Source organism: Moschus berezovskii, chromosome 9, assembly GCF_049115385.1.
Source record: "Moschus berezovskii isolate FMDL1 chromosome 9, NW_MosBer_1.0, whole genome shotgun sequence".
Classification (NCBI taxonomy): domain Eukaryota; kingdom Metazoa; phylum Chordata; class Mammalia; order Artiodactyla; family Moschidae; genus Moschus; species Moschus berezovskii.
The window spans coordinates 1,486,050-1,510,962 of record NC_142468.1 but is presented as its reverse complement, the minus strand read 5'-3'; the positions used below and the strand labels follow the sequence as shown (position 1 = coordinate 1,510,962).

Here is a 24,913-nt window from a genome sequence, read left to right as displayed (position 1 = left end):
AAACATGACCGTGAAACACGTCGGAGCCCACACGGCCTCGCGCACAGCTCCTGCAAACAGCATGCACTGGCCATGCAGACGGGGCCCGGCTCCGGCCGGGAGACTGTGCTGACGCACAAAGCGAAGACTGGCGAAGCGACACTTTCCCAGGAAGAGAAGTCAACGTTTCCCAAAAACAGACGTGAGAGATACAGGCGTCCTTAAAAAATAGCAGCAATAATTCATTTAAATGATTATAACTTGACTTTCAAACATCTGCACACAAGGTGTCTTCTTAAAAGGAAGGAAGAAAGAAACAGAGGAAGAAATGAAGGAAGGAGGGAAAATAAGGCCCCCCTCGCTTGGTCTGATTTATTTGAAAGTGCTCAGATAACTAATTTCAACTCAAAACTTCAAAACAAAACAAAGCCGCAGTTCCGAACGCTCCAGTCTCCAGTGTCGCTTAGAGGTGGTCTCAGCCTCCTTTCTACAGGCTGGGCTCTGTGCAGGCTGTTCTGCCTATACGCACGGGCCTGACCTAAAGGGCAGAGAGTCCACTGTAAGACAAGACCCTTAGTTATTGCTTTGAACCAACTTGTGATGTGGCAGACTTTCAGCTCAGACACAAAAGAACCAGTTCCCTAGCAGTCAACTAAAATGCAGGGAAAGGTTTTTCTGGCATCTACCATCTCTCCTCCTCTAAAGAAAATCATTCATAATGCTGCTGACACAAGAGGCTGCCAGCAGAGTCACAGCAGCCATTAAGTGTTGCTCCATCCTGGCTGCGTGGCTCTGCCCAGATAGAAACCAGGATTCTCCAGGCTTCTAGACCATTCCTGGCTGGGAACGCGAGGGCATGGCATTCCAGGGATGCAAGTAGCTAGTCAATGCATACCTGCAGGATGATGCATCTCAGGTTAAGTACACAGTGAGTTTTAACTCACGCCCCCCACAACAACTGTGGGGGCTTTCTGGTGAAAAAAGGCGAAAGCAGCAGCTAAAGGGACAGAAAGAGATGGACGTGTTCCGGAAAGAGATGGACGCGTTCCAGAAAGGGATGGAAAGCCGGCTGGGGTCAGGAAGGGCTGACTGTAGACCACGCCTGGGGAGCAGTGAGCCCTTCTCACCTCCCCTACGGGGTCCCACAGTCAGGAAGCAGGATGCGGTCTGGGCTGTGCATGCGGACAGATGTGCCACCACCTGGAGGTGAAGGAGGGCTGACCCGAGGAGACAGAGGCCATCAGAAGCTGTGGGGAGGCCGTCCCTGATCACCCTGGAATCAGAGTCCCACAAAGTACACACGGCCCCCAAGCCGCTTTCCTGACATCAAGGGTAGACACTCATGACTCACTAATGTCTTAGCCCCTCGTCTACATGGAAACAAGACCTCTTCCCGGTTGCCTTCCCAGGAAGAAGCTGCGCGAGTAAGCAGCAAGGAAGAAACAGACAACGACGGCCGCTCCAGCCTTCACGGGGGCGCGCCTTCACGGCGGTGCGCCTTCACGGGGGCGCTCTGTAGAACACCAGCAGACTCACAGGCGCTGCCCGGATCACAGCTGCCAGAGGCTGTAAAGATCACTTCTCATGTGCTTAGGCACAGGCTGAAAATAACTATCTCTCAAATTTCTTATGATTGCTTCTGTACAGTTTCAGGAAATCCTTTAAAACTCATTTTCCTTGGTCATATAAAGAAAAAAAAAGAAAAATAGTTAAAGATGAGTTTTTGGAACACACAGCAACTAATGTATTTTGCTTTGAAGACAGACTAAAAAGCAAGAACATCATGATATATCCATTCCCTCATTCACACTAACAAACATGTCCTTGCGTGTTTCCTGCACGTCAGGCCCTGCGCCAGTGGCTGGGGGCTTGATGGCAGGCCAGGTGGGAGTGGTTTCTGTCCACGTGCTATTGTTGCTATTTAGTCGCTCAGTCGTGTCCAACTCTCTTTAACCTCATGGACTGCAGCCCACCAGGCTCCTCTGTCCATGGGATTCTCCAGGCAAGAATACTGGAGTGGTTGCCATTCCCTTCTCCAGGGGATCTTCCCCACCCAGGGATCAAACCTGCCTCTCCTGCACTGCAGGCAGATTCTTGATCACCGAGCCCCCAGGGAAGCCGTCCTGCCCCCAGAAATCCAGCCGGATTTGGAACCGTGTTGCTGGACTCCTTCACCCCTTCCTCTCTAGGGTTACTGCAGCACCTGAGACACAGAGTAGGCTAAATAAACATGGCCCCTCTGAGCCCCGAGGCCTGAAGCATTCTTCAACGCGGATCTGACGACGGAGGACCTTGGGAGGTACGGTGTTTGTGTCTCTAATAAACCACAGACTAGATTCCAAACTTGCTCCAACCAGAGCTCTCACTGACATCACGGGGACTTCTAAGCACACAGCAAGAACAGATAATCCCTAAAGAACTGCAAAAACCTTAACAGCACTAAATTTTTTTAAGTATGTCTTGGGTAGGACTTAAAATTGTCTCTCATCTATACTACACAAACAAAAAAGAGAAAAAACAAGGTAGATGAGGAATAATTCAAGTAGCTTCACCACATACCACCTGTCTCATGTGTGGGCAAAGTGCCGCTCACGCAGGGGGGCGTTAGACTAAGCAGAGAGGAAAAGCTCTGACGGGGCTGTCTGAGCTTCACGCCTCGGACACCGTGCTCAGGGGAGATGGCAGGGAGAGAGGCAGGGAGGAAAAGGCCCCACAGGGAGGAGGCACTGCAGTCAGGAGCCACTCCGCACCTCAGCACAGGGGTTCCAAACAAACGTGAGAGAAGGACAGAAGCATGATTGTTTCCAGTGCGCTACCAACCTCAGCCAGAGAGAGAGAGAGAGTCTGGCACACACAGGGTTTTGCTTTACACTCGTTTCCGTGACGTCTATCTTGGGATATTGAACAGCTCCCTGTGCAGTGCAGCAGGGCCTTGCTGCCTGTCCCCCCACACACGACAGCTCCCACCTGCTGACCCTCCCTCCCCATCCGTCCCTGCTGTCACCGCCCGCGTGGCAACCACGAGTCTGTCCTCTGTGCTGCAGACGGGCGATTTCATGTGACTGACTGAAAGATGGGTCGAGAAAGAGAAAGTAAGACAAGTTTCTTGCTCTTTATAAAAGCAAAACACTAGGTAGTCAACTGGCCCATAAGCCCACTGTGAGGACTATCTGTCATCTTTCAAAAATCCTTCAGGCTTTGTGTCTCAATCAGGTTTTGACACAGTCACTGCCGCACCCGGATAACGTTTCTCAAATAAAATCATGGCCCTATTTTTTAATGAAAGTTTTCTTTTTTTTTCTTTTCTTCGCTGACTTAATGACACAGCTCTTTCCGGTTCTTTTCCCACCGTTACTGAGAAACGTATTCACTCCATTTTGACTGAGCGGCTAAACCGCCATCAAATGTCTCACCTGCGGCAACAATGAAGGGAGAGAAGTCCCAGAGTTGGAAACCACGGACCTCTGGGGACAGGAGACCTACCTGGGCCTCTCTGCCTTCCTTTCACTATCTCTGCCGCTCCTGGAAGGCCTGTCCTTCTCAGAATCGGCGTCTGACTCAGACCTGCTGCTGCCTGACGGCCCGCGTCTTCTCTTGGTTCGCTTATGGCGCTGAGGCTTCCTTTTCTTCTTCTCTTTCTTCTTTTTTCTGCTTGTTTCTTTCGGCTTTCTGTTAGTGTCACTTTCATCTGAAGGCTCTGATTTCAGAGGACTCCTGTTTGGGAAGGTCAACATTAGAATTATTTTCAAAAGAGAATTAGGGAAATAATATGTAAATAAGAATGCAAGTAAACAAACATGCAGAAGGCAACTCTCTATAATCATCGACACGGGCTTCCTATTTGCTCACACATTATACAGTACCTTCCTGGCTCATACTTACCTTGGAGATTTAAAAGTTGGCTTATAAATTTACCTTCAAGATTTAAGAGTTGGACCTAAAATAACATTGGCTGAAGAGATTCTAATCTTTATAGCTTCTAAACCTATATTTTCATAGCTATAGATACTTAAATTAATCTAGCAATTATCAAATACAGTATTTTAAAAATCTCTAAAAGGTTTATTTTCAGTCCAATATATTATGACAGGATGTCCTTAATGCCAAAAAGGAAAAGAAACAAAATGGGTTTAATGCTGGTGCTTGTTTCTGAAAGTCAGAACAAGTTCTTCCTCCTTGGTCCCCTCATGCATGAACTAGTCTCGATTGCTAAAGGCTTCCATGCTTTTACGGTACATCACACTAATGAGACCATTTGGTCTATACTAGTGAGAGAGCTCATTTCTCAATCCAGTGATCTATAACAAAATTCTTTCAAAGCTGGGTAGAGATGTGTGCCACTTTGCTTTCCCCGAAGTTTTCATGAGATTTTTATCCTATGTTATTATAAAACCTCCTCCTATTTTTGCATGCAACTTCTATCTTCGTGCAACTAAAGAAATATCTGAATTACAATATTCTAAAGGTTACTAATGAGGTTAATAAAGTTACTTAAGAATCACAATGATGCCATTTCCCTCGTGGCCTAATTATTGGCAGTAACTGTGTCATGTACTTGCCACTGCAATGCAGAGGGGGAAAAAAAAAGGATGATCTGTAAAGAGTGAGGTAAGGGAAAACAGTCAAAGATCACCTCATTACATTTGGTAAAACAAAGAGCTTTTACTTAACTCTTTCATCACGAGGTTTTCTAAGGGTAACTACTCAGGCTAAGCTATAGATGGTACGCTGACAGAGACTAAAAATCCGCCTATCAAAAAACTACCGTGGGCTTCCCTGGTGGCTCACTGGTGAAGAATCTGCCCACTGATACAGGAGACACAGGTTTGATCACTGGTCCGTCAGCGAAGATCCCACTGCCACGGATCAACAAAGCCCTTGCGCCACAACCCCCGAGCCCACGCTCCAGAGCCCCGGAGATGCGACCCCCGAGCCCACGCTCCAGAGCCCCGGGACGCGACCCCCGAGCCCACGCTCCAGAGCCCCGGGACGCGACCCCCGAGCCCACGCTCCAGAGCCCCGGGACGCGACCCCCGAGCCCACGCTCCAGAGCCCCGGAGACACGACCCCCGAGCCCACGCTCCAGAGCCCCGGGACGCGACCCCCGAGCCCACGCTCCAGAGCCCCGGGACGCGACCCCCGAGCCCACGCTCCAGAGCCCCGGGACGCGACCCCCGAGCCCACGCTCCAGAGCCCCGGAGACACGACCCTCGAGCCCACGCTCCAGAGCCCCGGGACGCGACCCCCGAGCCCACGCTCCAGAGCCCCGGGACGCGACCCCCGAGCCCACGGGCCCACAGCTGCTGCTCCGCAACCAGAGAGGCCGCCGCAGCGAGCAGCCAGGCACCGCCCCTGGAGAGCGGCTCCCGCCTCCGCAACCAGAGAGACCGGCACAGTAATGAAGACCCAGCACAGCCAGAAGTAAAACAGGAACAAATACAATCGTTAGAACAAACACTACCTTGTCAGTGGTGGCCCTTCAGAAACAGGGGCTGCGGTGGCCTCTTGAGTTTGTCGGCTCAGAGCTGTTATGGCTCCAACACAGAAGCTCGGGTTGCTCAGCCAGTCTAACTCTGCACATGGGCAAAGGGAGAAAAGATGAGTGAAATCAGCGCAGTGGGCTTCCTCATGCTGGGAATCTGTCTTACCAGCTCACGGCCTAATGCACAACCAACGCAAGCCAGACATTCTGAACAGTCCACAGAGGCTGAAGGGTATCCATGAAATTCTTATTTCACAGGGCATGGGGCTTTAACGCACTCTAAAATATTAATACTGAAATCCTCTTGTGATATCAGGCTGCAGCTTAAGCAAAAGCCACATAACAAGTGTGGCCTAAAATGCAACAAGACTGTATGTCCGCACACATCCACACACTAATGAGCATAAATCTCCCAAAGCATTAGGTTTTCCTGACCCCAAATTTGATTTAGACAATTCTGAAAAGTTTAAAAAAAAAAAAAGACATGCATAAAAACTTACCATACTTAACAGTATTACAGAAGATTCAGGTATTTTTATTTAAAAAAAAATTACAATGTTCTATCTTAGCATAGGTTACTTTGACCTGTTATACACTAACTTTGGAATTCCCAGGTAGCTCAGTGGTAAAGAATCCACCTGCCAAGGGAGGAGACCTCTGGGTCAGGGATATTCCCTGGAGCAGGAAATGGCAGCCCACTCCAGTATTCTTGCCTGCAAAATCCCTTAGGCAGAGGAGCTTTGCAGGCAGCAGTCCATGGGGTCGCAAGAGTTGGACACAACTCAGCAACTAAACAACAACGTTAGTAGAGAAACAAAAGCCCTCCCTTATAACAGCACTCTGCAAAAACAAACATGAAAGGCGCCAACTGTCTAAATGAACACTAAAATTATACAAGATATGAATAATGATTATCTCTGGGTGGTGAGGTTAAATGCCCAAAACATTTCTTCTTCCTGCTTATCCATTCGTTTCTGACTCTTCTACAATTTACGATTTCCAAATTACCTATCTTCTAACCTTTAGCAGTCTTGGCTGGGAAGAAAGGAGAAACGCGGGGTGGCAGCAAGGCGGCCCATGGAGGGCAGGTGCCTCGTCCTGCTGTTTGGGAGCCGCTCAGGATCGAGATGAAGAATGCACACGACGGTGGGCGTGGGGAGAGAGCAGGGTGAGTTACCCTGTGTGGCGGCTGTGCTCGGACACGACGCACAGGCTTGCCATCGAACGTGCACCAGCCAACGGCCCAGTGCATTCGGAATCCGCCACCATCACCGCACTTTAGAACGTCTCCACCCGCCCCAGACAAACCCACACCCGGCTGTGGCCACTCTCCAGCACCCGCCTCCTGCTCTCCCACACCCCTGCCACGAGTCCTAAGCAAGCACTGATCTACTTTCTATAGATTTGCCTCTTGAATATTTGAATATAAACTAGAGCGTTCACTATATGTTCTTTTACAACGGGCTTCTCTCCCTTGACACAATGTTTCAAGGTTCATCCATGCTGAAGCATGTATCATATTTCATTCCATTTTACTGCAGAGACTCACTGGAAAAGACTCTGATGCTGGGAAAGGTTGGGGGCGGGAGAAGAAGGGGACGACCGAGAATGAGATGGCTGGATGGCATCACCGACTCTGTGGACATGAGTTTGAGTGAGCTCCGGGAGTTGGTGATGGACAGGGAGGCCTGGCGTGCTGTGATTCATGGGGTCGCGGAGAGTCGGACACGACTGAGCGACTGAACTAAACTGAACTGAATCTCACTGGAAAGGACCCTGATGCTTAGGAAGACGGAAGGCGAGAGGAGAAGGGGGCAGCAGAGGCGGACGTTGCTGGACGGCATCACCAGTTCAGTGGACACGAGTCTGAGCAAGCTCCGGGAGACGGTGAAGGACAGGGAAGCCTGCCGTGCTGCAGTCCACGGGGTTGCAAAGAGCTGGACACGACAGGACTGAACAACAATAATTTTAGTTTATGGATATCCATTTTCAGTTGGGGGACATCTTATCCACTGCCAGTTGAGGGACACTTGGGTTGCTTCCACTTTTTGGCTGCTTAAAAAACCCTGCTATGAGCACTCAGGTGCCGGTTTTTATGTGGACACGTGTTTTCAGTCATCTTGGGCAGCCATCTAGAAGCAGAACTGCCGGGTCCTACGGGAACCCATGTTCAGCACTTTGAGGAACTGCAAGATCGCTCTCCAAACTGACCGCACCGTTTTACACTCCCATGAACAAGGTGTGCATGAGGAGTCCAATTTCTCCATGTCACTGCCAGCTCGTTCCTCTGCCTTCTAGATCCCAGTCACCCTACTGGGTGTGCTGTTTTCTCACTGTGGTTTTTCCATTTCCCTGCTGACTCACAATGTTGAGAATCTTTCCATGTGTTTGTTGGCCCTCCATAATTCAGGAGAAATAGTTATTCAAATCTTTGGCCCATTTTTTAATTGGGATGAGTTCTTGCTATTGAGCTGAAAGACTTCTTTATACAGTCTGTATTCCAGTCCCTGATGCTCAGTGCATCGCAGTGAGGAGGGGATACTGGAATGCACGTTCCGACGTTTCACTCACTGCTCTATCCCCAGCACCGAGACCACTGCCTGGCACACATCAGTAGGAGTTTAATAAATATTTGTGGAAAAGAGGGGGTGGAGGAAGGAAGGAAAGCTCCTGAAGAGAAAAGAGAAAAAGCGCAGGAAAAAGGGGAAGAAGAGAGGGAATCTAGCCACGGAGGGCCTGACTGCAGGCCAAGCAACAGATTAAGCAACGTGCATATTTTAATCCTCACAAGCACCCCCTGCAGGAGGAACCACACAAGCTCCGCCACACAGAAGTGGAGACAAGGGATGGGGTGAGCGATGTGGCCTGACTGAGGGGCGCCCAGACCGTTGCCCACGCAGGCTTTCTTCTGCTGCCTCCTTTCTCCTTCTCTGGTGGCCCCCTTCCCGTGGGCCTCATTTCTGGCAAGAGGTATGTGAAAACAGGTCCCGTTGCTCACTGAGATCCAGTTATTTTCACAAGAATGGGATTCCACCACAGTGAAGGACAGGGGAGCCTGGCACGCTGCAGTCCATGGAGTCGCAAAGGGTCAGACACGACTGAGCAAAAACAACAATCACAAACAAAGGAAAAGTGGGGAAGATGGAACAAACAATGTGCAAGGAGGGGTGCTCTCACAGTTCGTCAGGTCCCCACACAAACATTCAGGTAGTGAGAGCAGCCTGGAGGAAAAGCAAACACGCACGTCAAAACAGCAAAGCCTGTGGCTCTCCAGTATCTCTTCAGGAGGTACTAAAAAACGTTTTTCAGAAGGAAATGGCCACCCACTCCAGTATTCTTGCCTGGAAAATTCCACGGACAGAGGAGCCTGGTGGGCCCCTACAGCCCATGGGGTCACAAAGAGTCAGACACGACTGAGCCCCTGAGCACAAGGATGTATTTAAGGTTTTGCCATATGGGGCCACTGTGGAAAGAAAAAAACGTCTTTTATGAAGAACTAAGTCTCTTGGGTTTTGAACTCAAATCATCGTTGACCCTCTGAGTGAACTTCATCTCAATCAAATGACCTTTTTTAGGAAAAAAGGGTATTTTGACCTAATAAGAAGTTGCTGTTTTCTTGGGTGGGGGGTAGGGCAGCTAGCATATTAGCAGTGAACACATATGGAAATATTCACTGGATGTCAGGCAGGAGAGAAGAAGCAGGAAGCTGCTGCCGAGGGCTCACAGGGAGCAGAGCCTTGATGCCCCGCAGAGGCCCAGGGAAGGGAAGACACACACACACACACACACACACACACAGGGAAGGGAAGACACACACGCAGAGGCCCAGGGAAGGGAAGACACACACACACACACACACACACACACAGGGAAGGGAAGACACACACGCAGAGGCCCAGGGAAGGGAACACACACACACACACACACACACACACAGGGAAGGGAAGACACACACGCAGAGGCCCAGGGAAGGGAAGACACACACACACACACAGGGAAGGGAAGACACACACGCAGAGGCCCAGGGAAGGGAAGACACACACACACACACACACACACACACACAGGGAAGGGAAGACACACACGCAGAGGCCCAGGGAAGGGAAGACACACACACACACACACACAGGGAAGGGAAGACACACACGCAGAGGCCCAGGGAAGGGAAGACACACACGCAGAGGCCCAGGGAAGACACACACACACACACCACCCACCCCCACCCCCGGGGTCTCAACCCTCCACCCAGCCCCTTCTAACCACCACAGCGAACTCTTCACCTCCTCAACAAAGGCGCTGTTTTCCCTAAGTCTCTGCAGGAGGCACAGGGGGCCATTATGGCAATTTTCCTATTGTAATCTCATAATCTGCATGTCAAGTCTTCTAATCAGATTCTAAGCCAAAGGTCAACAACTCAGACCTTTCCAGGGACCAGATGAGTAGATTACTGTGACACTATGGAGAGTGGCAACAGAAAAAAAGAAAACGACAAACAAAAATACTCTGCCAGCCAAACAACGACACCGACTGCTCTGCAACTCCTGCTGCCAAGGTTCCAACTTGCCTCCGCTCCTCCCACTTCCTTCTTCCCAAACGAAGAGCAACAGGAGGGCAGCAGCCATGACGGTTCACTCCTGCCTTCTCTATTCCTGGCACAGTGCCTCGGTACCAAGTAGATGGAATCAGTAAGTATTTGTTGAATAAATAAAATGAATGAGGATCTGAATCATATCTCTGCATCCTTGTACCCCAGCACCTGATTTGCAGAACTAAAAGAATTTGAGATTGTCAAAAGGATGCCATTACCTAGGTATAAAGCTCAACCTTATAATTCTGGTCTTCACTGTAAATGCAGATTTGATCATTAAAGAGTGGAATATTTACTGCGTGTGCAGGCACAGTTCCAGGCTTTGGAGGCACAGTGGTGAAAGTCCCTGCTCTCCTGGTGCTTATGTTTAATCCTAACACTTCACATGATACATTTGCATTGTTAAATTTTAATCACACAGAATCCTGGAAAGCTATCTGAGATCAAAAGATAATTATAAATCAGATTGCAAAGTCCTTTTCTATATTTACTTACATCCTCAAATAATTTACAAATGCCAATTATGTATTTAGATAATTGTGCTAATATCAAGCAGGATGTAACATGTCTCAGAGAAGACTGGCAGGATACCACATGCCTAGGGTTTAAGATAGAAAAGCTGAATGGCTGATAAATCTTTTGTCCCCGCAGGTAAGTAAATCACAGGTTGAAACTTACCTGGAAATTAGCACCCTGCTATACCCATACGACTTCCCTGGTGGCTCAGACCATTGTAAAGCATCTGCCTTCAATGCAGGAGACCCGGGTTCAACCCCTGAGTCGGGAAGATCTCCTGGAGAAGGAAATGGCAACCCACTCCAGTATTCTTGCCTGGAAAATCCCATGGATGGTAGAACCTGGTAGGCTACAGTCCATGGGGTTGCAAAGAGTCGGACATGACTGAGCAACTTCACTTTCATACCCATAAACATGTCTAAGAAAGGAAGGAGGGGAAAGTACCAGGCAGAAAAACAACTTTAGACCCACTGCCTAACAAAACCAGGCAGGAACTGTAAGAACCATATTATCTGTGACTTGACACAAAATAATACGAATCATCATGAACACTTCAAGTGCCAATCTTTTTGTGATTTGAATAAGCTGATTGAACTTTATAAGTTTCTTATATAATTTTATTTCTCCATCACTAGTGAAAATGCTCTGATTCAATTCCATTATAGATAGAGGAGGCTTCCCTGGTGGCTCAGACAGTAAAGAATCTGCCTCCAATACAGGAGACACAGGTTTGATCCCTGGGTTGGGAAGATCCCCTGGAGAAGGAAATGGCAACCCACTCCGGTGTTCTTGTCTGGGAAATCCCATGGACAGAGGAACCTGGTGGGCTACAGTCCACGGGGTCGCAAAGAGTTGGACACGACTGAAGCAGCTAAGACGCGCAGACGGAGGAAAGAAGGAGCGGTCACAAACAGACTGACATTTTGACACAGAGTTCGAATCACGTTGGACAAAGCCCCCCGCTCTGCGGCCGTTTCTCTCTGTGTAACGGGCGTCCTCACTTTCCTGCAGCTCACTGTGTGCCACTTTCACCTCCCCTACACGAGTGCCTATTCTCGCTACCTCAAGAAATCCAAAGAGGATTTTAGCGCTTACAGGAAAAAAAAAGAAGGCAAAAAGCAAAAGGAGCATTCCGCATTCGTGCTGCGGCGAGCACCCCAGGCAGACGGGGCCCCGCCACACTCACTCCCCAGGAACCAGGCTCAGCACCAAGCCGCTGCAGCGTGGAGCCATCTCTGCTTCATCCGGATGACTCTGTGCATCCCTTAGCAAGGTACGTCCTAAAGGAATCAATCGTTCCTCCACTTAGGGGAGGTGTCCCAGGAAAGCTCCACCTTCCAGGAGAGGAGATCGGTGTAACATAGCATCACTGACTGTTCCCATGAACAGAGGCAAGCGCCCCCCTCCACAGACACTAATTCCAGAGCCGACTCCAGGGCTCTGTAACAGGCGCATACGGGAAGGGCACTGCTCCTTCAAAGAACAGTGAGCCAAGCTCTCCGTTCAGACGGGGACTCCTGGCTCCTGACAGAGTCTAAGAGCACAAGTTCTCACGCAGAAAGCACCTGGAAACCCAGCTAAGAAGTGCACGGAAGACAGTGAGCAGAGAGGGCCTCCGTAAGGCCAGCCTTCCCAGAGGGAACACACTCCGGAGAGACACCGGGGCCCAAAGGGAGAACGTGAACCACTGAGCCCCAGCGCCTCACTGTACCGTGCGGTCCAAGGCACACTTTCCGGCATCAGAAGGACCCGGGTGCAAACACCAGCTTCTTCGTCTCCGCACTGTGCGGCTCTGAACGAAACACTAACCCCTCGTCTCTCCCAGCCTCGCCTTTCATCCAGCACGTCTTCACCGCGAGGCAGCCACCGTTCTGAGTTCTGGACACGCCCAGGATGGCCCTCAGGGGGCAGACACACAGGTGCTCAGTCACTGCTCAGTGCAGTGAGATGTAGGCCAGTAAAGAGAAAACCCACAAGGAGAGTGACAGCGCAAGTCAGTTCCCTAGTCCAAACTAGGTGGGGTAAGAGAAAGCTGCCCATGAGAACAGCTCAGTAAGACGGAAACGGTGAGAAAACGGTAGGCACACGTGCTCCTAGGAGGCATCAAGGCAGGGCGGACGGCTTACACAGAGGCCTGGAAGGGAGAAGGTGTGACTGTCACACAGGAGGCGCTGTTACAGCTGAATCTCTGGGAGTGAGAGGAAGCAGGAGCAAAATGGAGCCGGAGAGGCTCAGGGACCTCAAAAGGTCGTGCTGGTGTTAGTTAGCGTTTACCCGAAGAGCAACAGAATCAGGCCTGTGGTCCAAAAGCTCAGCAGCAAAGAGTCGTGTTTACGAGAAAACACGCTTCATCTCCATCAACGCCCAGGCCCAGCTTGGTCCTGGGGTAGGTGTGGTGGAGTGGGCCTGGGGTTCCTCAAGTGAGAAGCCAGAGACAGCAAGTGGGTTTAAGTGTTGTGTGTTGTGGTTCTTTAGTTCTGAAATTAAAATATGCAAAATTAAAAAAAAAAAGAGTCCATGATTTTGAAGCTAGATTGCTTGAGCCCAAGTCAGAACCCAAATCCTGGCTCCGTGTTTCTGCTTCCATCTCCTGAAAAATGCTGACGATAGTACTGACTTCACAGAGTTGTTATGAGGATTCAATGACTTAATACGTACTGTAAAACAGTGGAAACAGTGTCAGACTTTGTTTTTTTGGGCTCCAAAATCACTGCAGATGCTGATTGCAGCCATGAAATTAAAAGACGCTTGCTCCTTGGAAGGAAAGTTATGACCAACCTTGATAGTATATTAAAAAGCAGAGACATTACTTTGCCGACCAAGGTCCGTCTAGTCAAGGCAATGGTTTTTCCCGTGGTCATGTATGGATGTGAGAGTTGGACTGTGAAGAAAGCTGATCGCCGAAGAATCGATGCTTTTGAACTGTGGTGTTGGAGAAGACTCTTGAGAGTCCCTTATACTGCAAGGAGATCCAACCAGTCCATTCTAAAGGAGATCAATCCTGGATGTTCATTGGAGGGACTGATGCTAAAGCTGAAACTCCAATACTTTGGCCACCTCATGAGACGAGTTGACTCACTGGAAAAGACTCTGATGCTGGGAAAGGTTGGGGGCGGGAGGAGAAGGGGACGACGGAGAATGAGATGGCTGGATGGCATCACCGACTCTGTGGACATGAGTTTGAGTGTACTCCGGGAGTTGGTGATGGACAGGGAGGCCTGGCGTGCTGTGATTCATGGGGTCACGGAGAGTCAGACACGACTGAGCGACTGAACTGAACTGAAACATTTAGACTAGTGAATCGCACATAGTTTATTTATCAAAGTGTGCCTGATTTAAAATGTTGTGTTAATATGTGCAGCAAAGTAACTCCATTATACACACGTGTGTGAAGTCGCTTCAGTCGCTCTTTGTGACCCGGTGGACTGCAGCCCACCAGGCTCCTCAGTCCATGGAATTCTCCAGACAAGAAGACTGGACTGAATTGCCAAGGCCTTCCTTCTCCAGGGGATCTTCCTGACCCAGGGACTGTACCCACATCTCTATGTCTCCTGCACTGGCCGGCAGGTTCTTTACCACTAGCGCCATCTGGGAAGCCCACATTACACACATTCTACTTTATATTCTTTTCCATTATAGTTTACCCCAGGATTCCGAATCCAGTCCCTGTGCCGCTCAGGGGACCTTGCTGCTTATCCATTCCATACCTAACAGTCTGGATCTGCCAACCGCTCACTCCCAGTCCGCCCCGCCCCGCCCGCTTCGGCACCACCCGTCGTGCCCTATGACCCAGTCTGTTTCCGTTCCACAGACGGGCTCATCCGCGCCGTACTTCAGACTCCACATGCAAGTGACCCCACATGCTATCTGCTACCTCTTTCTGACTTTTAGTATTTTATTTGGATAATCCCCAGGCCCACTCACACTGCTGCGAACGGCACTCTCCCACTTTTATGGCCAAGTGGCATCCACTGTACATCTGCACGATGTCTCCTCTGTCCTGTCACCTACTGGTGAACTTAGGCCGTTTCCATGTCTTGGCTATTGTACACAGGGCTGAAGTGAACACTGGGGTACACCTATCTTCTCAAAGTACTGTTTTCTCAATACACGCCTGCGAGTGGGGTTGCTGGGTCATACGGTAGCTCTGTTTTTAGTTTTTTAAGGAGTCTCCACAGTGTTCTCCATAGTGGCTACACAAACTTACATGCCCACCTGCAGAGCAGGAGGGTTCCCTTTCCTCCACACCCTCTCCAGCACTTGTTATTTGTAGACTTTTTGATGATGGCTATTTTGACCCGTTTGAGTTGGTACCTAACTGTAATTTTGATTTGCTTTTCTCTAATAATTAGCAATGCCGAGCATCTCTTCATGGTGCCTGCTGGCCCTCAGTATGTCTTCTCTAGAGAAATGTCTACTTAGGTCTTCTGACCATTTTTCAACTGGGTCCTTTAGTTTTTGTTGTTGAATTATATATGAGCTATTTGTATATTTTGGAAATTAAGCCATTGTCAGTTGTATCATTTGCAATTATTTTCTTTCATTCTGTGGGCTGTCTTTTCCTTTTGTCTATGGTTTCCTTTGCTGTGCAAAAGCCTGTAAGTTTAATTAGGTCCCATTTGTTTTCTCTTTATTTCTATTGCCTTGGGAGACTGCCTAAGAAAACACCGGTAGCATTTATCAGAGACGGCTTCCCTGATAACTCATCTGGTAAAGAATCTGCCTGCAAAGCTGGAGACCCCAGTTTGATTCCTGGGTTGGGAAGATCCCCTGGAGAAGGGATAGGTTACCCACTCCAGGATTCTTGGGCCTCCCTTGTGCCTCAGCTGGTAAAGAATCTGCCTGCAATGCGGGTGACCCGGGTTCAATCCCTGGGTTGGGAAAATCCCCTTGAGAAGGCAAAGACTAATCACTCCAGTATTCTGGCCTGGAGAATTCCATGGACTGTATAGTCCCTGCGGTTGCAAAGAGTCGGACACGACTGAGCAACTTTCACTTTCATGTCAGAGACACATGAACTTCCCAGGTGGCTCAATGAAGAGAGCCAGGTTCAACCCTCGGGTTGGGAAGATCCTCTGGAGAAGGAAATGGCAGCCCACTCCAGTATTCTCGTGCAGAGAGTCCCACGGACAGAGGAGCCTGGCGGCTACAGCCCATCGGGTTGCAGAGTCTGGCACGACTGAACGACGGAGGGCAAGAGCACGCCTCAGCCGTCATTCATGAGCCTCACCTCTTCATCCCAACTCTACCCAGATGTCTGACTCCCAAGCAACAACGTCTTATTAGAGCAGACTTCCTCACCAATCTGATGATGCAGAAAGAAAAGCTCAAGGACTGGAGGGATCACACCCTGGGGGCTCTCTGCTGCTCCTAACACAAGGGAGGCGCTGGACACCTGTTAGTTGAGAGAATGAATTCTGCTGAACTCAGCCTCCCCAAAATGCTTACTGAGTATGAGGCCTACTTTAATCCTGGCTTAACTCTTAACAGAACTGAGAGTGTGGAGGACAACAGCCTCTCTCACTAGCTTTGCTATTGCTGCCCAGGAGTTGAGCTATGCTTTTTTTTAAATTAAAACTGCACACATCAGTACTAACACCATCTTACGTTTTCATAACATTTTACAGCATAAGGCCAAAAATACAGTACTTCTGTTTTTAACAGAAAAACGGCAGAAACAGTTCTAATGTCCTTAAGAGGGACTGACAGAATAAAGGAAGTGACATTCACTTGATGGAGCACGAGGTACCAGACAGAAGAACTAAGAAAAATTTATATACTCCAGTGCAGAGTGGTCTCCGGGATTTAAGGTAAAATGCAGAAAACTCTGCAGTTAAGAAACAGAAGTGGGGGGTGGGGATAAACTTGGCACTTGGCATTAACAGACACATCAGTTCAGTCAGTTCAGTTCAGTCGCTCAGCCATGTCCGACTCCTTGCAACCCCATGAATCACAGCACGCCAGGTCTCCCTGTACATCACCAACTCCCGGAGTTCACTCAAACTCATGTCCATCGAGTTGGTGATGCCATCCAGCCACCTCATTCTCTGTCGTCCCCTTCTCCTCCCACCCCCAATCCCTCCCAGCATCAGAGTCTTTTCCAGTGAGTCAACTCGTCGCATGAGGTGGCCAAAGTATTGGAGTTTCAGCTTTAGCATCAGACACATACTATATATAAACTAGAGAAACATCAAGAACCTACTGTACAGCACACAGAACCATATTCTGTAAAAACCTGTAATGGGAAAAATCTGAAAAAGGATAGATATACACAGCTGAATCACTCTGCTGTACACCTCAAACATGGTAAATCAACTATACTTTAAAGAAGAAAAGGAAGGAAAATGTAGTTGCTCATATTAAGGATAAAAAGAATGGAAGGATATCACTGACAAATAAAAGTTCTAACCGGTAGGGAAGGTTGGAGAACAGAGATGGAAGTTTTTTAGGTGAAAGACCCATGGGCAGCTTCATAACGGAAGTAACAGACTGTCCAGGAATCCACTGGTCCATCTTAACCACTAAGGGAGAGAAAATGAGGCAGCTCAGCCTCCTGATTTGGATCAACAGCAAGTGCAGAGCAAACTCAATGAGGTATTTTCAAACTGAACCTAACTCTCTAGATCTAACCACCAGCTTACAGGAAATTCTACTGTTCATACTGTTCATGGGGTTCTCAAGGCAAGAGTACTGAAGTGGTTTGCCATTCCCTTCTCCAGTGGACCACATTACGTCAGAACTCTCCACCATGGCCCGTCCATCTTGGGCGGCCCTACACGGCATGGCTCATCGTTTCATTGAGTTAGACAAGGCTGTGGTCCATGTGATCGGATTGGCTGGTTTTCTGTGATTGTGGTTTTCGGTCTGTCTGCCCTCTGATGGAGAAGGATGAGAGGCTTATGGAAGCTTCCTGATGGGAGAGACTGAGGGGAAACAGGGTCTTGTTCAGACGGGCGGGGCTATGCTCAATAAATCTTTAATCCAATATTCTGCTGATGGGTGGGGTTGTGTTCCCTCCCTATTATTTCAGATAGGACACTGAAAGATGAACTCCCCAGGTCGGTAGGTGCCCAATATGCTACTGGAGATCAGTGGAGAAATAACTCCAGAAAGAAGGAAGAGCGAAAGCAGTAACACTCAGTTGTGGATGTGACTGATGATGGAAGTAAAGTCCGGTGCTGTAAAGAGCAATACTGCATAGGAACCTTGAATGTTAGGTCCATGAATCAAGGCAAATTGGAAGTGGTCAAACAGGAGACAGCAAGAGTGAACATCGACATTTTAGGAATCAGTGAGCTAAGATGGACTGGAATGGGTGAATTTAACTCAGATGACCATTATATCTACTACTGTGGGCAAGAACCCCTTAGAAGAAATGGAGTAGCCATCATAGCCAACAAAAGAGTCCGAAATGCAGTACTTGGATGCAGTATCAAAAACAACAGAATGATCTCTGCTGTTTCCAAGACAAACCATTCAATAGCACAGTAATCCAAGTCTATGCCCCGACAAGTAATGCTGAAGAAAGTGAAGTTGAACGGTGCTATGAAGACCTATAAGACCTTCTAGAACTAACACCCAAAAAATATGTGCTTTTCATTATAGGGGACTGGAATGCAAAAGTAGGAAGTCAAGAAACACCTGGAGTAACAGGCAAATTTGGCCTTGGAGTACAGAATCAAGCAGGGCAAAGGCTAACACAGTTCTGCCAAGAGAACGCACTGGTCATAGCAAACACCCTCTTCCAACAACACACGAGAAGATTCTACACATGGACATCACCAGATGGTCAATAACGAAATCAGACTGATTACATTCTTTGTAGCCAAAGATGGAGAAGTGCCCTACAGTCAGTAAAAACAAGACCCGGAGCTGTCTGTGGCTCAGATCATGAACTCCTTATTGCCAAATTCAGACTTAAATTGAAGAAAGTAGGGAAAACCACTAGACCATTCACGTATGACCTAAACCAAATCCCTTACAATTATACAGTGGAAGTGACAAACAGATTCAGGGATTAGATCTGATAGACAGAGTACCTGAAGAACCATGGACGGTGGTTTGTGACATTGCACAGGAGACAGGGACCAAGACTGTCTCCAAGAAAAAGAAATGCAAAAAGGCAAAATGGTTCTCTGAGGAAATCTTACAAATAGCTGTGAAAAGAAGAGAAGTGAAAGGCAAAGGAGAAAAGGAAAGTATACCCATTTGAATGCAGAGTTCCAGAGAATAGCAAGGAGAGATAAGAAAGCCTTCCTCAGCGATCAGTGCAAAGAAATAGAGGAAAACAATAAAATGGGAAAGACTAGAGATCTCTTCAAGAAAATAAGAGACACCAAGGGAACATTTCATGCAAAGATGGGCACAATAATGGACAAAAATGGTATGAACCTAACAGAAGCAGAAGATATTAAGAAGAGGTGGCAAGAATACACAGAAGAACTATACAAAAAAGATCCTCATGATCCAGATAACCATGATGGTGTGATCACTCACCTAGAGCCAGACATCCTGGAATGTGAAGTCAAGTGGGCCTTAGGAAGCATCACCATGAACAAAGCTAGTGGAGGTGATGGAATTCCAGTTGAGCTATTTCAAATCCTAAAAGATGATGCTGTGAAAGTGCTGCACTCAATATGCCAGAAAATTTGGAAAACTCAGCAATGGACACAGGACTGGAAAAAAGTCAGTTTTCATTCCAATCCCAAAGAAAGGCAATGTCAAAGAATGCTCTAACTACCACACAACTGCACTCATCTCACATGCTAGCAAAGTAATGCTCAAAATTCTCCAAGCCTGGCTTCAACAGTACGTGAACCGTGAACTTACAGATGTTCAAGCTGGTTTTAGAAAAGGCAGAGAAACCAGAGATCAAATTGCCAACATCCTCTGGATCATGGAAAAAGCAACAGAGTTCCAGAAAAACATCTATTTCTGCTTTTATTGACTAGACCAAAGCATTATGACTGTGTGGATCACAACAAACTGTGGAAAATTCTTAAAGAGATGGCAATACCAGACCACCTGACTTGCCTCCTGAGAAATCTGTATGCAGCTCAAGAGCAACAGTTAGAAATGGACACAGAACAACAGATTAGTTCCAAATAGGAAAAGGAGTACGTCAAGGCTGTATATTGTCACCCTGCTTATTTAACTTATATGCAGAGTACATCACGAGAAACGTTGGGCTGGATGAAGCACAAGCTGGAATCAAGATTGCTGGCAGAAATATCAATAACCGGAGATATGCAGCTGACGACACCACCCTTATGGCAGAAAGTGAAGAGGAACTAAAGAGCCTCTTGATGAAAGTGAAAGAGGTGAGTGGAAAAGTTGGCTTAAAGTACAACATTCAAAAAACTAAGATCATGGCATTGGCCCCATCACTTCATGGCAAAGAGATGGGGAAACAGTGGAAACAGTGGCTGACTTTTATTTTTTTGGGCTCCAAAGTCACTGCAGATGGTGACTGCAGCCATGAAATTAAAAGACTCTTGCTCCTTGGAAGAAAAGCTACGACTATCATAGACAGCATATTAAAAAGCAGAGACATTACTTTACCAACAAAGGTCCATCTAGTCAAAGCTATGGTTTTTCCAGTAGTCATGTGTGGACGTGAGAGTTGGTCCATAAAGAAAGCTGGGCGCCAAAAAATTGATGCTTTTGAACTGTGGTGCTGGAGAAGACTCTTGAGAGTCCCTTGGACTGCAAGGAGATCCAACCAGTCCATTCTAAAGAACATCAATCCTGGGTGTTCATTGGAAGGACTGATGCTGAAGCTGAACTTCCAATACTTTGGCCACCTGATGTGAAGAACTGACTCATTTGAAAAGACCCTGATGCTGGGAAAGATTGAAGGCAGGAGAAGGGGACGACAGAGGACGAGATGGTTGGATGGCATCACCAACCCAATGGACATGAGTTTGAGCAAGCTCCGGAAGTTGGTGATGGACAGGGAGGCCTGGTGTACTGCAGTCCTCGGGTCCGCAGAGAGTCGGTCACGATTGAGCGACTGAATTGAACTGAACTGACAGGAAATTCTAGGGTAGAGAGGGGCTTCCCTGGTGGCTCAAAGGTAAAAGAATTCGCCTGCCAATGCTAGAGGCCAGGAGTTGTGGGTTTGATCCCTGGTTGGGAAGATCCCCTGGAGGAGGGCTAGGCAACCCACTCGTCTTCTTGCGTGGACAATCCCGTGGACAGAGGAGCCTGGTGGGCTACAGTACGTGCGGGTCAGAGTTGGACCCGACTGAAGCACTTGCGTACAGAAGCACGTTAGGACACCATAGGATTTGGTGGAAAACGTCTGTCGGACGAAGGACCGAGTTTCCTCACTCTGTGCCACAATTTTTAACAATGCAGAGCTCCTGGGAATGTTCAAGGCTTGAATAAAGTATGTAACACCATTACCTGTCCTACACTCAGCCTTCGTAAACAGAACTTATGCCAGTGCTTATTCCCAGCAGCGGCGCCCACTACGTTCGACTGGACTTCGGACCCTAATTTTCTAGCTCTGGTTTGGCCAAAAGACAGGCACCCAGTAAGCGATTCAGAAATAAGTAAAACGGGGAAGCAAGCTGTAATGAAGCACACCCAGCACTTGCATCAGGAGTCTCCTCCGTGAAAACAACAGTTTCCGTTTCACAGGTGAAGGAACCTTGCCTAGGGAAGAGAGCGGGGCGCACTGACGCGATTGCACGGAAGCCCCCAGCCCTCGGCTTCTCCCGCCTCTCTCCCACTCTGGACGCCACAACTCCGGCCCCGCAGCGCGCCGAGAGGCCGGCCTCCCAGAAGGCCCTGCGGCGCCGCGGAGAACTCTGGGATACCAGCGGGTAAACAAACCCAAGGCAAGCGCTGAGAGCCGGCCCGAGGGACTCCCCGCCAAGCCCGCCGAGCGCCTTCCTCATCCCTCCTGGGGGCTCACCTTTCCTCGCGCTGTCCGGAGCCTCGGCGACACCCGCAAAGGCGGGGAAGAGCGCCATGGTCACAGGCCGCGCCGCCTCCTCAAGCCACAAAGATGGCACCGGGAGCCCGAGGCCGACAGTGAGGCCGTTGCGGTGGCGGTGCACTCTGGGAAGTGTGGTTTTCTCTGTCGCTCCCTGCGCCGTCCTCAGCCACGGGGGCGGGGCGGAACAAAAAAGGGGCGGAGCGGAAAGGGCGGGGCGGAGCGGAAAGGGCGGGGCGGGGCGGGGCTGAAGGGACCTCCTCCCGGTCAGCAGTACCTGCGAGCTTCCTTGAGAACCAGGAAATCCTGAGAGTGGGGGTGCCAGTTCTGCAGAGCCGAGAGTCCGGGGATTTGGAATTCTGATTCCGCTCCTGAGTTCGCACCCTGACTTCCTAAGTGAATCAAATTAATCAGATTCCCCAAGCTTTGTTTTGATGAAATAAAAATTCATATTTTAAGGCAAGATAGAAATGGAAACGAAATTTTTCTCTGCCCATTGTACCTCCTCCCTCCCCATTAGTGTGCATTGAGTTTCTGCATTTTGCATTAAGGAGCCCTTCCCAGTGACAGAAGGACTTCCCAAGAGGCTCAGTGGGTAAAGAATCTGCCTGCAATGCAGGAGACCAGGGTTTGATCCCTGGATGGGGAAGATCCCCTGGAGAAGGAAACGGCAACCCACTCCAGTACTCTTGCCTGGAGAATCCCAGGGACAGAAGAGCCTGGTGGGCTAAAGTCTGTTGGGTTGCAAAGAGTCGGACGCAACTGAGTGACTTGAGTGCAAGCACACAGTCTCATTCTCTCTTCCAATGATAGAAATGCCTCCTCAGTCATGAACATCAATTTATTTTGTTTGTTTGTTTGTTTCTGATGCCAGCTAGGTAATTTCTTAGAAGACAACATTCCTTTCACAATCCTGTAAGGGAGTCACCAATGGCCCACCACACAACTTGTAAGTGCAGACTTCTTTGGTGAACTCTATATACAATGCCAAAATGTCATTTCCCTTACAGATGGTGACTGGTGCAGATCAGACAGGTCAGAGGAACTTGGGAGAACACTGGGTCACATATTATGGAAATTCTTGGCTTAAATGCATACTTATGACTTTATTAGTGTTACTAGCTATATTACTTATATTCTGCCTAATCTATAAGATCATTTCTTGCATTACACAATGTGTGACTGAGCCTCAGATAAAATTAATGTGATGAGATGACCTGAAGTGATTGATCAAATACATAGTTCTATAAGATTGTAATAATGTAGTTAGAACCGGTCATGGAACAACAGACTGGTTCCAAATAGGAAAAGGAGTGCGTCAAGGTTGTATATTGTCACCTTGCTTATTTAACTTATATGCAGAGTACATCATGAGGAACGCTGGGCTGGAAGAAGCACAAGCTGGAATCAAGATTGCTGGGAGAAATATCAATAACCTCAGATATGCAGATGACACTACCCTTATGGCAGAAAGTGAAGAGGAACTCAAAAGCCTCTTGATGAAAGTGAAAGAGGAGAGTGAAAAGGTTGGCTTGAAGCTCAACATTCAGAAAACAAAGATCATGGCATCTGGTCCCATCACTTCATGGGAAATAGATGGAAAAACAGTGGAAACAGTGTCAGACTTTGTTTTTTTGGGCTCCAAAATCACTGCAGATGCTGATTGCAGCCATGAAATTAAAAGACGCTTGCTCCTTGGAAGGAAAGTTATGACCAACCTTGATAGTATATTAAAAAGCAGAGACATTACTTTGCCGACCAAGGTCCGTCTAGTCAAGGCAATGGTTTTTCCCGTGGTCATGTATGGATGTGAGAGTTGGACTGTGAAGAAAGCTGATCGCCGAAGAATCGATGCTTTTGAACTGTGGTGTTGGAGAAGACTCTTGAGAGTCCCTTATACTGCAAGGAGATCCAACCAGTCCATTCTAAAGGAGATCAATCCTGGATGTTCATTGGAGGGACTGATGCTAAAGCTGAAACTCCAATACTTTGGCCACCTCATGAGACGAGTTGACTCACTGGAAAAGACTCTGATGCTGGGAAGGGTTGGGGGCGGGAGGAGAAGGGGACGACGGAGAATGAGATGGCTGGATGGCATCACCGACTCTGTGGACATGAGTTTGAGTGTACTCCGGGAGTTGGTGATGGACAGGGAGGCCTGGCGTGCTGTGATTCATGGGGTCGCGGAGAGTCGGACACGACTGAGCGACTGAACTGAACTGAACTGAACTGAACTGAGATATGGGAAGAAACAACAAAAGAGGACTGTTTCCTGGACCATAGCAGACTAGTAAGACAGGCCGTCCAGGGCTTCCCTGGTGGTCTAGTGGTTAAGAATCTTCCTGCTGATGCAGGGGACATAGGTTCTATCCCTCCAGAAGGATCCCACACATCTCAGAGCAACTAAGCCTGCATGCCAGAACTACTGAGTTAAAGCTAGAGCCCAAGAGCCACAACCACTGAGCCCACGTGCTGCAACTACTGAAGTCCACGAGCCTAGAGCCTATGCTCTGCAGCAAGAGAGGCCACTGCAAGGAGAAGCTGGAGTGCCACAATGAGGAGTGACTCCTGCTTGCCACAGCTGGAGGAAGCCCACGTGCAGCAGTGAAAAACCAGCACAGCTAAAAATAAATAAAAAATCTTAAAGACAGGCAGTCCGGAGGCTTTTGGTTACTATTAAAGGAGCCTCGTCCATAACAGTACATTGAGTGGCCTATCAAGAAAATCTTTGCCTCACCTGGGAATGAGCATTCCTAGCTCATTACAAACTGGTCATGAAATGCTTCCCAAACCTTGGTCACAATTCAAACCAAAAGGGTGGGGATTGTAAAATAAAGAATGTCACCCACCATCCAGTTCTACAAGAATCAAGTCACTAGGCACTGAAGCCACTGAAAGGAATTTGTGAAAGGAATTCAGGGCAAGTATCAGGATGAGACTGTGCTCTGGGAGAACTGACAGAATTGACCCTCAGATAGTTAGAGATTTTCAGAAGAAAATTTTATGAACCCAATTTCTTGCATCTCCATACACTTAGAAAAGCACTAAAACCATTAACTAAGATATCTGTTCTTCCCAAATAGCAGTAACCTTCTACCAAGATGAGAGTTAATTGCCTGTAAGAAAGTGAAAGTGTTAATCGCTCAGTCATGTCCAACTCTTTGAGACCCCGTGGACTGTACCCCAGCAGGCTTCTCTGTCCATGGGGATTCTCCAGGCAAGCATACTGGAGTGGGTTGCCATTCCCTTATCCAGGGGTTCTTCCCAATCCAGGAATTGAACCTGGGTCTCCTGCACTGCAGGCAGATTCTTTACCATCTGAGCCACCGGTGAAGGCCTGATTGCACGTAGCCATTTCACCAAAATCACATACATGCTGCCTCCTCCTGTACCTCCTCAGAACAGT

General features: G+C 48.4%; 1 protein-coding gene across 1 annotated transcript in view; it reads right to left on the bottom strand.

Annotated features, from left to right (window-relative positions):
* The window catches only part of NRDE2 (NRDE-2, necessary for RNA interference, domain containing), a 47,252-nt gene extending 25,605 nt beyond the window's left edge, over window positions 1-21,647 (bottom strand). The window contains exons 1-3 of the mRNA XM_055435695.2: window positions 21,487-21,647; window positions 5,441-5,552; window positions 3,463-3,693 (exon numbers count right to left, since the gene is read on the bottom strand). Coding sequence (XP_055291670.2) covers window positions 3,463-3,693; window positions 5,441-5,552; window positions 21,487-21,544 — 401 coding nt within the window. The 5' untranslated portion in view covers window positions 21,545-21,647. The remainder of the gene's footprint in view (window positions 1-3,462; window positions 3,694-5,440; window positions 5,553-21,486) is intronic.
* Window positions 21,648-24,913: the final 3,266 nt, after the last annotated feature.